The sequence below is a fragment of the Corvus cornix genome, chromosome 3, assembly GCF_000738735.6.
Source record: "Corvus cornix cornix isolate S_Up_H32 chromosome 3, ASM73873v5, whole genome shotgun sequence".
NCBI lineage: Eukaryota > Metazoa > Chordata > Aves > Passeriformes > Corvidae > Corvus > Corvus cornix.
This window is the reverse complement of record NC_047056.1, coordinates 89,302,374-89,318,128: the sequence shown is the minus strand read 5'-3', so window position 1 is coordinate 89,318,128 and position 15,755 is coordinate 89,302,374. Positions and strand designations below refer to the sequence as shown.

The window sequence follows — 15,755 nt, the reverse complement described above, 5'->3', positions numbered from 1 at the left end:
TAAGAACTGACTGTACAAAAAAATAAGTTATTTCTGATTATGCAATGTAATAATTTTGACAACGTCTCAGTAATGTCTATTTCTGTACCAATACAAAGGAAACTGCAAGTTTGCATTAGTGACATTTGCTTCACAGCTGCATGAATAAAATTATTTATTTCAAGCAGCAACCCTTATATAACCCCTTAGTGTAACTTTCACTTGCAGCATCATTTCCAGCAGCTCTCATTTTCACAGTGCTGTGGAAGTCACCATGTAGACTTAGGACACTTTAGAAGCAGTAAATCAGGCATGACATCTCTGCTGAATATATTAGAGTCACTCTTTAAGCTGACAGTAGTCAGCTTTGCTGTTATTTCAGTGAATGTCTCAGAGTGAGATTCACTGTGCCATCTGATGATACAATGTACTGATAATTATTAACAGGAAAACATGGACTAGACTCCAGTTATTGAAATATATCACTAATAGCAAACAACAGATCTAGAAAATGGTTTGGACTCATTGGAGCTACACTTCTCTTCCTTTCATGCTCCTGGTACCCAGGAAGTGGAACTATGCCAGCTCACCCACAGACTTGGTGGGGAAATGCAAAGACTACAGCCCTTGCTCTGCTCATACTGCTTAGTGTGGCATGAGATACTCCTTTATCTTGGTGCAGTAGGGGTTCCCATGGTGATACAGCACCTTCTCCTTCTTTCCACTTTGATTAAGTCTGTATTTCAAAATCTCACAAACCTTACTGGTTGAAATGATGCACATGACAGCAGCAGATGCATAGTATTGTTAGGACATCAAGCAAACTGAAATTTAACACTGTGAAAGATATTCAAGCACTAATAGAAACTTTATTGTTGCTGTTAAACTGACCTGTGACTATGAGTAATTTGCTTTGTAATTTTGATTGAAATTCATCAGTTCAATTTTCTGGTCCCAAGTCAAAACTCATCCTAAAGTTACACAAATCTATTTTGTTCGGTCTTTGTAAAATCAGAGAAATAAAGAAAAGTGTATGGAAGTAATTTCTGAATTGCCAGTGACAGATATTTTTGTTGGATTTCACGCATTTGCTGAAGATAGAATAGACCTTACCGTAGCTGTCATAAGCCTCTTCGCTTGTTCCGTGACCATAGTCATAATATTCAGGCACACTGTAACAGATTCAGAGAGCCATGTCACTATTATCATGGGTAACCAACTCAAAACAAAAACAGAGATCACAAAATGAAAGGCATTTTAACACTTTGACATGACAGCATAGTCCAGCTAGTTTCAGGAAGAGCGAATATTTAAAAATATGAGAAAATGTATCAGTGACAATAACAGCTATAATAGAGTACATCACATTTCCTATCTACTGAGCATAAAAAAAATTTGGTCCTAAATATGTAAACTTAGGAGATGTGACAAAGATGGAGAGAAATTTTATCTGCAAAAATGAGGTCTGAAAAAAGACCACTGTATAATTCACTGTTGTTCAACTGCCAAAAGGGATATTAATCTCATTTGCCTGTAATTATAAACATTTATGCGTTATCAAACTCAGCATAGTTTATTTTCACAAACCTGACTGTATTGTATGGTGTGGAACCTGTAAACTACTTATCTTTACCAAAACCAGACAGGTTTCCAGCTTTGATCCTGAAGAAGAAAGCATGTTCCCACTACCTGTAGAGAGAACTTTTGATTCTCCACAGCCTTTTTCCTTATGTAGTTATTGGACATCCATGGAAAATTTTATACAGTGATCAATAAAACACATATTGAAAGAAACAAGGGTCTAGAAGTGCAAAATTCAGTCTCAACTCACTTTTTCACTGTTTTCAAAAATTATGTATAGTCATATTAACATGTTATCAAAATATTTCAGATAATAGTTACATCCTAATAATCAGCAATTCCCAGCTATTAAGTAGAGTGGGCATCCAGAAAATTCAACCTCTGAGACATAATTAAATGGAAAGGGAATTATTCACACTTTTTCTTGACTGCTATTATTATTTATAGTTTGCACTGTGTTTTGGTACCTGGTACCAAATTCAAGATCAGGCTACTTCTATTCTCAGGTACCAGGTAAACATACAAGAATCAGTCTCTGCCCAGAAAAATCTACTAACTCCATGAACTCCACTATATTGTATTTCTTCAATCTGCAGTGAACCAAGCAGAAAATGTAACACTTTCTCTGTTGATCTCTGTTGTCACTTCTGCTTCTTTTTCCTTGGACACTGTGTGAGACAGACTTGCAAAATGAACAGAAGCAGGCAAGCAGCTCAATAGTGCTATAACATTATTGCTCAGGCCATTTTCCATATTGGACTATTGTTTTAAAAATATTAGTTTACACTTGAGAGAGAAGCTTAGTTGACAGTGGAGTGCAAGTAGAAATATTTCAGAAGTGCAATAGAGATAAACAATCAATCTATAACAATTATTTTCTTAACCTAATTTTGACCTTGTTCACAAACAGTCTGTGATTAGATTTTTAATTTCTTGAACTTAATAGCCATTCATAACTATTCTTGGAATAATTTCTGAGAATGATTCATGTTCTCTGTCTCACTCAAGAACACTGACTGCATGTATCTGATAACTGACAGTCAAGCTGTTTTGATTTGGGTCATGTCATCACCTGAATGGCTAGGGACAGCTCTCATAGTTTTCAGCTACAAATATCCATGGGCTTGGTTTGGGGTTTTTTTTTTGAACTGGAAATATAACCATAACGCTGTGCATTAATTCAGGAGTTTAGTGAGAAGTCATTCATGTGAGTGAATGAATTACAATGACGTCAGTATCTCAGAGAGATGAAATTCATTTGCTAAAGCAGTTGCAGAAAACGGACATAGGAATAACATGAATGAAATGAAGTTAACACTTCTGAAGACCTCCCAATGCCAGCCAAGATCTATAGGAAACAATCACTATTGAGACTTCCTGGATAATGGAAACCATTCAGTTGCTTGAAAATTAATCATCTAAATATACAAACCCTCCCACTGAAATGGTGCAAGAAACAAACAAGAAGGATACATCTTCTATTTGTAGAACACAATATTCATTCTGTACTATTTTGCAATTATTTTAGTAGCCAATTAAATGAAGTAACAGGATTATGTAAGGTGAACTAAAGCACTGCAGCATCAGGGTTAAATCATATATCTAGTCATACCTACAAAGCTCACAGCTGAGATGTAAGAAATGACTTGCACTGTTTAGAACAGACAGATGACATACCACCCAGCTCTGGCAGACAGCCGTATGAAAAACTAATTTTAGAAGCTGCATTTTGGCACCCTGCCTGCTTTCCTGGGTAGAGGAGGGTGTTGGACTAGTGAGTGGTGTTAAAAGAAAAGAAACACAAGAACTCCCATCTTCTGCCAGCAGATAAGATCTAATATTTCTTCCTGATACACTTTTGCAAACCAAAGCAGCTGTTTCCAAAGGTTAGCTTTAAAAGGAGGCCAGTCCAAAGGCCAGTAACTTATCAACAGCAGTCCTGCTTTCAGTGTCACTGATCAGGGCCTTGAGCTATTACCCATCAACATAACATCCAGCAGAACAAAAGACTTGCAAGAGCAGGTAAGAGATTCATTGCTACATTATTGTTGTTGTACATTTTTATTTGAGAAAAAGCCACACAATCATAGAGATAATAAGGATGTGAGATAAAAATCCTGCAGTGAACATTCCGAACTGAAATCCACTATCAACATAATACTAGGTTAACACAGAAACCATCAAAAAATAAGAAACAAGCTGTATTTTATCTATAAAAAGGAAGTAATTTGTTACATACCATGTATTTGCTGTCTGTGAGCACAATACTTAACACATTCCCGAAAACATGTAATTCATAACACAATACGTGACTGTCATCTAAGTTCTCCAACTTTATTTGCCTACACTTCTTTTTTCCTTTATTTCCCTAATACATCTTTTTCATAGATTTGAGCCAAAACGGCATTTCAAATTCCTTGCCAACTAATATTAAAAAGTGTTTTGAAGTATATGTAAGTGAAGAAAACTTATTTCTTACTATGAAATACCAGACTTAAACTGGTATTTTGTGACCCAAACTGCTTATCCATTAGTCTGCTCTATTTTAAACCTCTCTGAATACTCACCATAATCTATTATACTCACTATAATCTATTATATGCATTTATATGCATTTAGTTGTAAACATTTTCCTCTGTTTTTTAGCCAAGTGAACAATAGGCAATATTTATAAAAATTGTGTGATAGGTTATGGCTTTACAAACATGAGGTTTATTTTTAAAATTATTGAACTACAGAGAGATGTAGCTCATTTGCATTATGGCCAACTGAGAAGGAAGCAATCAGCAAATGCATTCAGCATAAATAAAACTTGTTTATATAATTTTATCGTCCTCAGACTGTTCCTGGAAAATATAGTGATCATGAGCTCTAGAAACCTCTGACTCTCTTGGCAGTGCTAATTGGAAACAAAACACCATTATCTGTCATTAGCATTCATTACTTTCAAGCAACATGAAGTGTAATTTACTTAAAGTACATGCACCCACCTGAAAGCAGGACGCAACACATTTTATAAAGCAGACAGGAAGGATTAACTCATTACCAGCTACTCAGCTTTTACCTGCACTATACTTTAACACCAGATTTCTGAAACACAGAGGTCTTGATGTACCATGACTTACACTTTAGTAACCTTCTACATGTAGCACTCAGGGAAAAATTGATATACACAGGGGTATGTATCTTACAAGCAGTTTAACTGGGTTTGTATCGATGTAATTTTTCTCTATAAGAAACATTTACAACACAGATATATGACCCTGTCCTAATTCCTATTCTGTGGGCAAGGAGATTAATAATACATATACTGTAAATCTTCATAATCTTTACCTATTTATGCTTATTTTTTTTTTAACTTTTCATTTTGGTTAATGTTTTTGAATATGTTCTTTTCAAAGATTTGGAATCAAAGTTTCCATAAACTGTGATCTGTTCTCTTCCTGCTGATAAAGCCGGATCAGTTTCCAAAAAACCCCCAAAACTCAAACCAACACAAGATGATTGTTTTTGAGAGATAAGGGTCCTTTAGTGCCTTCCAATCTTTATTATCTAGGGCTCCTATGATATGACGAAGGCTCAAGTACAGAGACTGTATCTAAACGGCAACCTTTAAAGCCAACAAAGACTTTTAACCTCTCGTTAACTGGGACTTTTTCAAATTTATATTAGTGCAAAAAAATGAATTCCAATTTAACTGTGTCAACACCCATGGGAAGCCACACAGCTTTTTGCCCAAAAAGGCTGTAGAGAATAGTGCTTTAAAGTGGTTTAGGCTGAGAACCACAAACAAAAGTGTTAAGATTGAAGCCACAGAACCCTGACTCTTGGGTCAACAAGCTACCCAAGGGAAGTGTGATGTTCACCACTCAGAGGTCAGTGGGGTTAAGTACAGGAAAACATGACATTAATGAATAGACTGCATTAGCCTTTGACCAATCTCTTCCTGCACCTGCAGGAAGCTGCTGGCAAGAGACCCTGGGTTAGCAACATTACCATCTGGCTCCCTGGCTGCTCTTACAGCTGCAGTAATATAAGGCAGCAGAACACTTCAAGAACTGAAGAACAGAAGCACTTCTTGTTCCCTTGTGCTTTTTCGTTGTGCGTGGTGTTTTGTTTTATTCTTCCTTTCTCTCTTTGTGTTCTTTGATTTTATTTGGTGAAGGATGCATCTAAGCTTTTATTCTCAAACGTGGTTGCAGACATACAATGGGCTCTCTAAAGCCAAAGCAGAGAGGTACAAGAAAGAGATCATCTTCTTTAAACAGTAACACGTGAATCTGTACAGAAGCGTGTTCCAAGATCCTAAGAAACTGAAAGTCTTTGAGCAAGACCTGTTAACTGAGATTTAGCCATTACATTTTCCTGCATTTTTTTTTCCTTTCCTAATGGTACTTTTAAACTGGGAGAGTATATGTTAGTATAATACAAGAATATTTTATTGGGAAATGTTTGGGAAAGAGCTGGTCAATTTAGTAAAGAGGCTTTTGACAAATCCTTGGAACTGTAACTCTGCCATTAGATAATAATCAGGCTTCTTCTGTGAAATACATGAATTGGTCCAAACTAGAGATTCAGCTGATGCCAGTGAAGTTCCACAGTTCAGACTCATAATGAAATAGGCTAAAAACTTGTACACTAGCCTTTGAAGAGGTAAAATAATTTGAGATACTTCCATCTTTGTGTTGTAGCACTCAACAACGTGAGAGTGAACCAATATTGTAGTTTTTGGATTGGAGCTCTTTGAGGAGGGATTCCCAGCCTTTGTCAGTTTGCAATCAGCATCTATACGGAGGTACAGATAAATGAACCTTTATCACTCCTTAGAGATATATCCCAGTTATGGTTACCTTTAGACAAGATTCTTGAGTCAAGCTAATGCCCAGGACAGATCACAAGAATCCCTAGAAGTGGGACTTAAAATTTTAGAGGTGGAATTCAATATTTTAGACAAGTCTCTTTTTCACATCCTCAAATAGATCCTTTGATCTCGTCTATATACAATTATCTCCTTCTTTTCCTATGTAATTTCTGTTCAGTAATCTTAGGCATTTCCAACTTCCAACGTCAATAACTGGTACAATCAAATATTCAGTTCCTGTGCTAACAGGATGCAGTCTAACATTGCTGCAGTTGTTTCATGTAAGACTGTGTTTGTAAAGCTTCTCCCTCCTACATGAGGGAGGGAGCCAGCAGGATTTAACATACAGTTGGCCATGAAAGAAAAGCTGTTTACACAAAGCAGTACACTTCTGCCTGGAAGAGAGGCGAGCAAGATCTGCATTCACATGAATTACAATATATGAAATTTTTACAAAATAATATCTCATAGTGGAAATGTGAGAATAAAGAAATAATCCTTCTAGGAATCTGAAACTTACTGGAACATTTTTACTTAATAGAGCACTTAATGTCTACAGGGAAGATGACAAATCTTTTGAATATAGGAACTTACAGGATCCAGCCTTAAATCACAAATATAGTCCTTTACTCAATACTTCTTTAGAACTAATGGAATAATATGGTGAACATTTTAGTGGATAAAGTCTCCCTTTTTCTGAAAGCTCAATTTTGATTGTATCCAGTATTTTTATCGGAGAAGAATATCTCTATTGCCATACCCCTGGATTTATTCAGTACCTTACAACATGCCTGAAGTGAAACTAGATTCAACTGTCTCCAGCAATTTTGTATGTTTGATTTTATGCTACTGAAAATAGGAATTTAAAAATATTATAAACAACAAAGGCAGTAAATTTATACAAGCTTAAGATTGCAGAGCCAACATAATTGCAAGATGACTTCAGGTTCTGAACTTTTTGCAAAATATGACATAGAAACCAATCTGCCATTTAATTTCACATGGCAATTTCTGTTTACCTATTCTACAATCCACAGTCATTTTCTTATAGACACAGAATTATGACTGACTATTTCAGAATATAATACAAAATGTCTGCAGACACAGTATTGGCAAAGGCAATGATGCAACATTTTAGGAATCCTAGACAGTTTCAGAGGAGACACTTCCCTCCAGTTCAGAGTAGTGAAATTTGCTTCCACTTTGCTCATTTAATCAAATAAATGAGAAGTGGCATTTGAAAACAGTTTCTGATTATGAATGCCATAAGTGGATTGCTGTGAAAATACATAAAATGTCATATTCTAGGCTTGCTGCCTTGATTGATTTCAACAGGTTGGAAATAAAAAGCAGGGAAATCTTTATTTACGGACAGGTGGATATAAGCACAAAGCCAAAATGAAATATGAAAAAGTATAGATACAATGCACAGTGCTTAAAAAGTGAAAGAGTGAGTAGTAGAGAAAATAATAATGAATATCTAAGTTTGCAAAAAATCAGTGTAACCATTCTACCTATTTCAGCTTGGACTATATTTATGTGTCGATGTATTTTACTACATAGTGATACTTTGACAGTGAGACAGAAGTGTGCAAACCTCTGATTATATCACCAAAACATTCAACTATGTGATAATCTACTAATTCAATAATAGTTATTCACAGTCGTGTCTGACCACTGTTTTTAAACTAAGGACAAAATTCTTTCATTTAACTATGGGTAGTTCACAACTAATGTGCTGGAACTTTTCACAAAGCAAGTAGTCAAAAACAGTGGCACTTCTGAGTGGAGTTCACCAAGGAACATGTACACCCAGCTGAACCTTATACTGCTGTCTTCACAAGTGTACTAGTCTGTTATTTTACTTGCAGCACTGCTTGGAGAAACTCATCTTTGGAAACAGATATACAGACAATATCTTGATATCTGGAGGTCAAACAAGGATAAAGCAGAATGAACTGGAGCTCAGGCAAATATATCCTGCTGATGTAAATAATTCCTGCAGATACAACTGGATAAAATACTCTTCCTAAATATTTTTGCAGCATGCTCTGCACTGATGTGATTGTACCGTAAGCCACATAAGTGACATGGACTGAACCGTGGTCCATGTTGTACTCCTGCATACCAGATCAGAAATAAGTAAGTAATCTCTAAAGCTCCTGTACTAGCAGTCCATACTGCAGAAAAAGAAGCTGTAAACACAAGCTGTAGAGTAGATAACATGAACTTTGTAACAGAAATAATAACCAGGGAAAAAAGTTTCTTTTCAAAATCAAGAACTTGTCATATACTCAACTTCAGCGGCTGAATACACTCTTGAAATTTTCTGTGAGTATGAGTCATTAGAAGAATGCGCATCAGAACTGTAGCACCTATTAGAGGTTGAAGGGATAGGTATTCCTACAAACATAGTTACTGGGATAATATTACACTGGTATGGTCATAGCATCAAAATAATTTTCCACAGCAGCACAGTGGACATAGGCAGCATTTTTGTCCTTTTACTTCTGTTACTAGTATTGAGAAACAGATACCCAACTGGACTTTGCACATAACAGCACAGCTTTAGGTATTATCGTACCTTTTGAATGAAATACAATTCAGTTAGGTGAAAGATATCAGCCAACTTGAGTGTCTCTGTTACTTTCTCATCTTTTCTTTTTCTCTTCTTCAGTCCTCTAAGATTTTAGCAATTATCTAACACAATGTTTGTCAGTCTTCAGATCTTGTAAGAACTTAGAATTTATTCCAGATATATTAATGACATCTTTCTTTATGTTAAAGTTTAGATTCTGTACTATCATTAACATCTTAGAGGGGAAATTTGGAGATGACATGGCCTATAATATGCAATTCTACATCAGAAGCAGAAGTTTGATTGCCAGCTCAGCAGATGCAGGATGGGTTTGCAGTGGGAGTTTGACAGACCAAAAAGAAGTCATTAGCCCAAAATGATCAGCATACCAGCATGAAACGTCTGTCCAGAGGACTGCTGCCTATAGCATTACATAAATTATTTGCAAGATTAACCGTAAATATTTTGCCAAGAATTGCTTCAAGGTCCTAAAACTGGGTCACTGTCATTAGTGAGGATGAGCACAGGCAGGCATGAGAAATGCTTTTTACCTATGTCATCTTGCAGTCACAGCAAGGATGACAACAGGCCATCACAAAGCCTGTACTGCTGTGGAGTGGAATCTGTAACAGCAACGTTGTGCACTATTTTCATCTGTCTTTTATCACTGAATTATTTATTCTTCTTGTCAGTAAGTTATGGGTTTCCCGATATCTACAAGTCTATTTACAGCCTAAGGTGGGAGTTATAAGCTCTTTCTTTAGAAAGAACACACTCGGCAACTAATTTTGCTGCTGAACTGTTTTTAACAAAAGCCATACAGAAAAAAGGCAGAATAAAAAGCCAGGCAACCAGACCTGAAAGCCATTGCCAATATACCATATACCTGTTAACAAAAACCAGAATGGATTGATGGATGAGTGTTCATGCCAGGCATTGTGGAACAGGGAAATAATATCAAAACCCAAATTTTAAGCTTAATCAGAAAACCATTGTCTTCCTTTGCTCTTCACTGTTAGGCACCATTGTTTACACTACATATGGCTGGATAAGTTAGGCACAAGCGGATTAAAGAGAATATACCCTTCCTGGTTCATCCCATGACCGGCCAGTCAGTCCCAGGTTTCTGTGGTATCTCTTTTGGCTGTGAGACATAGACATTCTTTGAAATGAAACTACTGGTGCTGGCAGAGACACAAAGGTCAGTGGAGATGACTGCAGATGTGGTAGCAGAGCTGAAGATGGCTCTATTTGCCATCATGGTTCTCAGCTGATTCATCAGCAAATTATCCATTTCCACCAAATTATTCTGTTGGTCTTGGCTGAGGAGTCTAGCCACGCTTTGCATGTGTGATCCCTAACAACCTCTGAGTAACCAAAGAGGCTGATCTACATCTCCTCACAAAACTTTGCATCCTTTTCTCCTGGTGATCTAGTGATCTCAGCCCATGAATCCTGGAGAGTGGTGATAGTTCAACAGACTTAGAAGTTCCTGGTAAGAAAATCAGAAAGTGTATTACATTTTGAAAGCTTAAAGGATTCTCCTACATTTTCTGTGTTACCTACAGCTGAGTTGGAAATTGACACTTCTACCATTTTGTATACTATACCTATATTTTTAAATAAAGTTGTCAGACTAGAGGTTTGGTGGCAGAAAGGTTTTGAGTCTGCTCTACCTGACTTTCAAGTACACAGGGAGTAGTGTATGAACTTAACAACTACTGAATATCTTTTGGTGTGTCTGGACAGGCAGATATTCTTATCACTGAGATCCATCTTCACATTACATGGAAGGGAGGGGAAGAGAGAGGAAAACAAGGTTTCATCAAGAAATTCAAATTACAGTGCAATATTGCCCATGGGAAGTATGTAAGATCTGGTGTCTTCTCCTGCCCACTGAAATGGTTGTTTCCTTGTTCTCTTTGGTATTGGACAAAGCATTTGTTGCAATTACCTTAAAAACTGTATTTTGACGTCCAAATGAACAAATTTCTAAAATGAGCAGGGTTTCTAAACGTCCTCAGAAAATGTGTAGTCTTTCACAGAATCCTGTAAATCCTGCTTAAAGACTCAGTTGGGAAGGACAGGTGGCTCTTCGTTTAAATCTGTCCTGAGGTTCCACCTCGTCTTCTGGGTTGTCATTATGGGACAGGAACATGAGGAGGGAAAAGGTGGCTGTACATCTTCTGCTACTTCAAGCAAGACATACCTCCATGCAATATAGACCGTATTTGTCACAACCCATAATTCTCTTATTTCTAAAATAAGCCTCCCCAGCTTGATAAGGTACAGGTGGCTCTTACCATAGGTAAAGTCCTGCTTTTCTCTTTCTTCAGTTTGCTTCTTGTGTCCATTTCAAAGTGTGCTTGAGATGCCTCTTAGTTTGTTCAGACACGCAGGCTTACTGTGGCTTTCATTCCAGCCTGATTCTGAGACTCTGTCATGCCTCTTCCACAAGTGACCCCATCCCCCTAGTTTCAGCCTAAAAATCAGACTGCTGTCATGAAGGACAGCATCTTCTGTCTGGAGAAGTTCATTAGGGAACTCCACTAGAGAAGGAGAAAATGCACTGTTGGTCCTGCAACACCATCCCTGACTTTTAGTACAAACTTTTAGATAGTTATGCACTAAAGAACAGCATCCGAATGGTCTTGGGAATTGGTATTTTTGGTGCTCCTTGTACGAAACCATAATCCCATGTTGTAGCACTGTGCATGTCAATACTGTGCTCATTTTCCCTGCTGTTGGCAGAGCTTGGTTTGCAAAATTCTAAATCAGACCTCTTGGACAACAAAGGACTAGGGCCCCCAAAACGAAATATATATGGGCAGAAAGACTCTGGCAAATGGGAAGTAGACAAGATATGGAAGACAAAGGCAGGGGTAACAGGGGTGGTGGTGGCAAGTTGCCCAAACTCTATCTTCACTCTGTGCATGGGCTGAGCAGGGAACAAGGCATGACTTACTATGAGCTTTGCTCTAAAGCAAACTGAATTCAGCCTGAGCTCAGGACACCCACCTGTCTGTTCATGACCCTCCACCCCAACACATTCTTCTTTTTGAAGCAATGAAGAGAATAAGGCTTGGCCAACATGCACAGTGAGACAGACAGTCAGACAAGAGCATGTCCCATCTCTAAGAATTTCCACATTGATTCCTTAATAAGTCATAAAAACCAATGGGATAGAAAACGAATAGAAATCTTGGTACTCTGTATTAAGCCACTAACTACAATTTCTTCTTATCTCATGCTTTAGAAGTTTAATCAATCCCTGCAGAGGGAAGCAATGATAATTTTCTGGCTGAGCACTTGTCGGCAAGTTTTTGTTAATTTTCTTCCTCTAAATCAGACACCGGATGAGAGGAATAAGTACTTTGAAGCAGTACTACTAGTCTTCTTTGTTAGGTGTGCACTTGTTATGTCTTGCTCATATGACTGGAGCATACTATTAAGCAAGATCTGAGACCTGGAGAAAACATTCTTAAATACACATCTAACCAAATATTTTGGGTACATATATTGGTACAATATATTTCATTATATACTATTATTATTTTTATTTTTGGCTTAGTAGGCAGGCATTTCTATGAAGCTAAATGGCCGATGAGGGGACAAAATGCAAATTATGTATCTAATGGTCCATTTGTTCTTTAAATTTTTGAAATGAGAAGTGCGTAGTTCTGGAAGTGCTCTCTTTGAAATCAATAGTCTACTTGAGGCATTAAGTGCCACTCAACATGGGTAAGTATGACCACATGTCCTGTCATATATTTCAAAAGAAAATGTTTTAGCTGCAGATTTTATACAGACTAGGTATCCTGGAGGTAGCTCAAATTAGTAGAAAACGTATCTGATGACTAAGCTTAATAGCTGTTTAATTGACTAAATTATGTGACTATAAATTTTCTTTCTTACATCAAATTATCACTGCTAGTTCTAGTTGCATTGTAATACACTCCTCATAAAGTTGATATATTTGTCATTTAGTTGCCTGGGACATCAACTTGCAAAGAAATTACAGGTTAATTCAGATGATATAAAGCAATGTCATAGCAAGAGATTTCCAACTAATTACTGTTTTTACATCAGAAGTAATATCTTCTGTGACAATTCACTCTTGTAGCAAAAAATGAGCTGAGTTTTTTTAAAAAGGTTGAAGTACATTTGACAACACGAATACCTACCTACACAATGATATGATGGGCTCAGCTAGTAATGTATAATTACTTGAAAGTGTTAAAGTATACTTGATGGGGTTCATATTTAGGTGCGACAAATCCTTTTAAATATACTTCACTGGATATAAAAATACTTATGAAGTATTTTTTATCCACTGAAGTACCACTCACTACAGCAGTTCTGGAGCTGAACGTAATTCTTACAGACATTTTCATCAGCAAAGCATTCAATGAAAAAGATGGCTAAACAAAAAAAGCAAGTTTAAGGTCCTCTGGCTTTGGAGTACAGAACTCTGTATGTATACATCGCTTTCTTGCTCAGTGATAATCACACTAACTCGGTTAAAATCTGTCTTTTCCTGTTAAAATTTCATTTGCCTTTCCACAACCCAAGCAGTACTTTCAGCAATGCATAAGAGCACTTTCTGAATATTTGGCTGAAGGACCCTTTTCTCCTTTAGCTTAACTGTGAAAAAGATGCCATTCCATACTTAATAAACATTCTCCAACTGTCAAATTAATGGATAAGCGTGTGAGGTGTATGTATATAAAAAAGGGATCATTTTTGTTGCCTCATCTTAGTTACACAAATCAATATAAGATGTGAATGTAGCTTTTTCCTATTATTCCACATCATAAGGGCAAAAAATAAATTTCCAAACTTATCAATTCTGAGAGTTGCTTAGAAAGTAACTGTTAGAAAACAGATAGTTTCAGCCTTACTTCTGGCATGCAATTCCTTTCTGTAGTTTACCTTGATGGTGGATGCCAACCAGGAACCGGTATCCACCTTCACAACTATTTTTTTAAAATTTCCTTCTGTTTTTTCCCCCAAGACATTGTAAAAGCCATAGGTATGAAATGCCCTTCACAACTTATCAACAGTAAAGGATAAAAAAACGGGACAAACAAGTTCAGAATAACATCAAATAAGAAAATGGTGTAATCGCTTGTAAGAAAAAAATACACTTAATTTGCACCAATTTTAAAAGCACAGTTGCTTTCATTTTTGCTTCATCTGAATCTCTGTATATAAACTCTGACCGTCACTATTACTTTTTGATAGCTTTCTGAAGTACTATGAGATTTTGTAAAATTTAATGTGCAGAAGAAGCCAGTAAATTTACATGAAAAACTAAGAGAAAAAAGTGTACTTGGAGAAATAATGTAAAAGTACAAATGCTTACCTTTGTGTTTGTGTGGCATAACTGTTATCATATGCCTCATAGCTTGGATCATCATATTCACCTCCATATCCATCATCGTATCCCTAAGGGGAAAACAGAACACCACAGCTTAGAAGAATGATAAATCAAAGCATATTATCAAGCTGTAAAAATAAATTGCATCAACACATGCATGGCATGTTTGCCCATGATAATGTGAAACACACAGACAGCTGAAGAGAACTGTGAGTCGTGAAGAACAACCTGTACATTGCAAGAGTAAAGAAATCAGTCACTCATTTAAGAACTCAGCCTATTCACTGATAAACTGTGGTGCATTGTCCAAACCACAGTGCTTCAGTGGGATCTGTGTAGAATACTGATGAATGATAATAAAACCAACAATTTCCTAGCAGTTTGTTACATAAATGGTTCTATAAATACCTACAGGTGAAATGAACAAATGGCAGGTCAAATATATTGACTGTTCTACACTATTAAGAAGGGTGATGTGATAAAACCTCAGTATTCAGTCTACTAAAAAATGCAAAGCAACAAACAAAACAAAACAGAACAAAAAAACCCACAGCACCCTATAAGAAACAATATCAATCAATCAATCAATCAAGGAAGTGATTTCTATAAATATCAAGCATATGATTTTTATAAATAACGCAGAGTAAGCCCCTTTACTTTCACTGAGCATCCTACTCCTTTTAAAGGCATGCTTTTCTGTGACAAATTAACCAACACTTTAGTACAGGTTCCTCCCATCTAACTTAAGGTCCTCACTGAAGGGCTCAGACAGATGCTCTGTTTGCCTAAGCTAGAGGGACACAAGTGTCTTCAGAAGGTCATTCAGCTCATCTCATGCCTGAACTTTCCACTGAAGGAGCCATGGGCAATTGTGATCCATTGTAGCTGTCTCTGAACCAAAGAATGCTCAGGAACCACACAGCAAATAAGTAAAGATAAAATCCAAGGGATGATTTTTGATATGCTCTTTTCATATGACAGGACACCAGAGTAGGTAAGAAATGCAGTATGGAAACTCTTTCTTTTTCTTTCTTTATGATTTTTGGTAGCCAGTATCTTTAGTTAAATTGGAAAGAAACATTTTGTTTTCACAAGGAAGGGATAACTGTTAAGGGAAATGCTAAAGGAAATAGGGGATTTAAACATCTTTGACTCAATTATTAGTAACAGCAAAAGGCAATCTTTTCCCCCCACAAGCTATGCAAAGTTTAGTCAGCTTGAGGGGAAAAGGGATGGCATGAGGCAGCTCTGAAATAACAGCAGTCCAATAAACAATCAGTCCAGTACACTACCATAACCACCCAAAGTACAGTGTTAGTTTGGTACTTCATTATTTCTGCTAGTTAAACTCCCTAGCAGTATTGAAGAAGACTTCA

At 36.8% G+C, this 15,755-nt stretch overlaps 1 protein-coding gene across 16 annotated transcripts in view; it reads right to left on the bottom strand.

Annotated features, from left to right (window-relative positions):
* KHDRBS2 (KH RNA binding domain containing, signal transduction associated 2) overlaps window positions 1-15,755 on the bottom strand; it is a 346,343-nt gene that overhangs the window by 45,540 nt on the left and 285,048 nt on the right. For all 16 annotated transcript variants that reach the window (XR_005604150.1, XR_005604159.1, XR_005604148.1 and 13 more), the window contains 2 exons: window positions 14,365-14,447; window positions 1,093-1,151 (listed from right to left, as the gene is read on the bottom strand). Coding sequence is in view for 1 of the 16 variants with exons in the window: in XM_039568849.1 (XP_039424783.1) it covers window positions 1,093-1,151; window positions 14,365-14,447 (142 nt within the window). In the remaining 15 variants the exon portion in view is untranslated. The remainder of the gene's footprint in view (window positions 1-1,092; window positions 1,152-14,364; window positions 14,448-15,755) is intronic.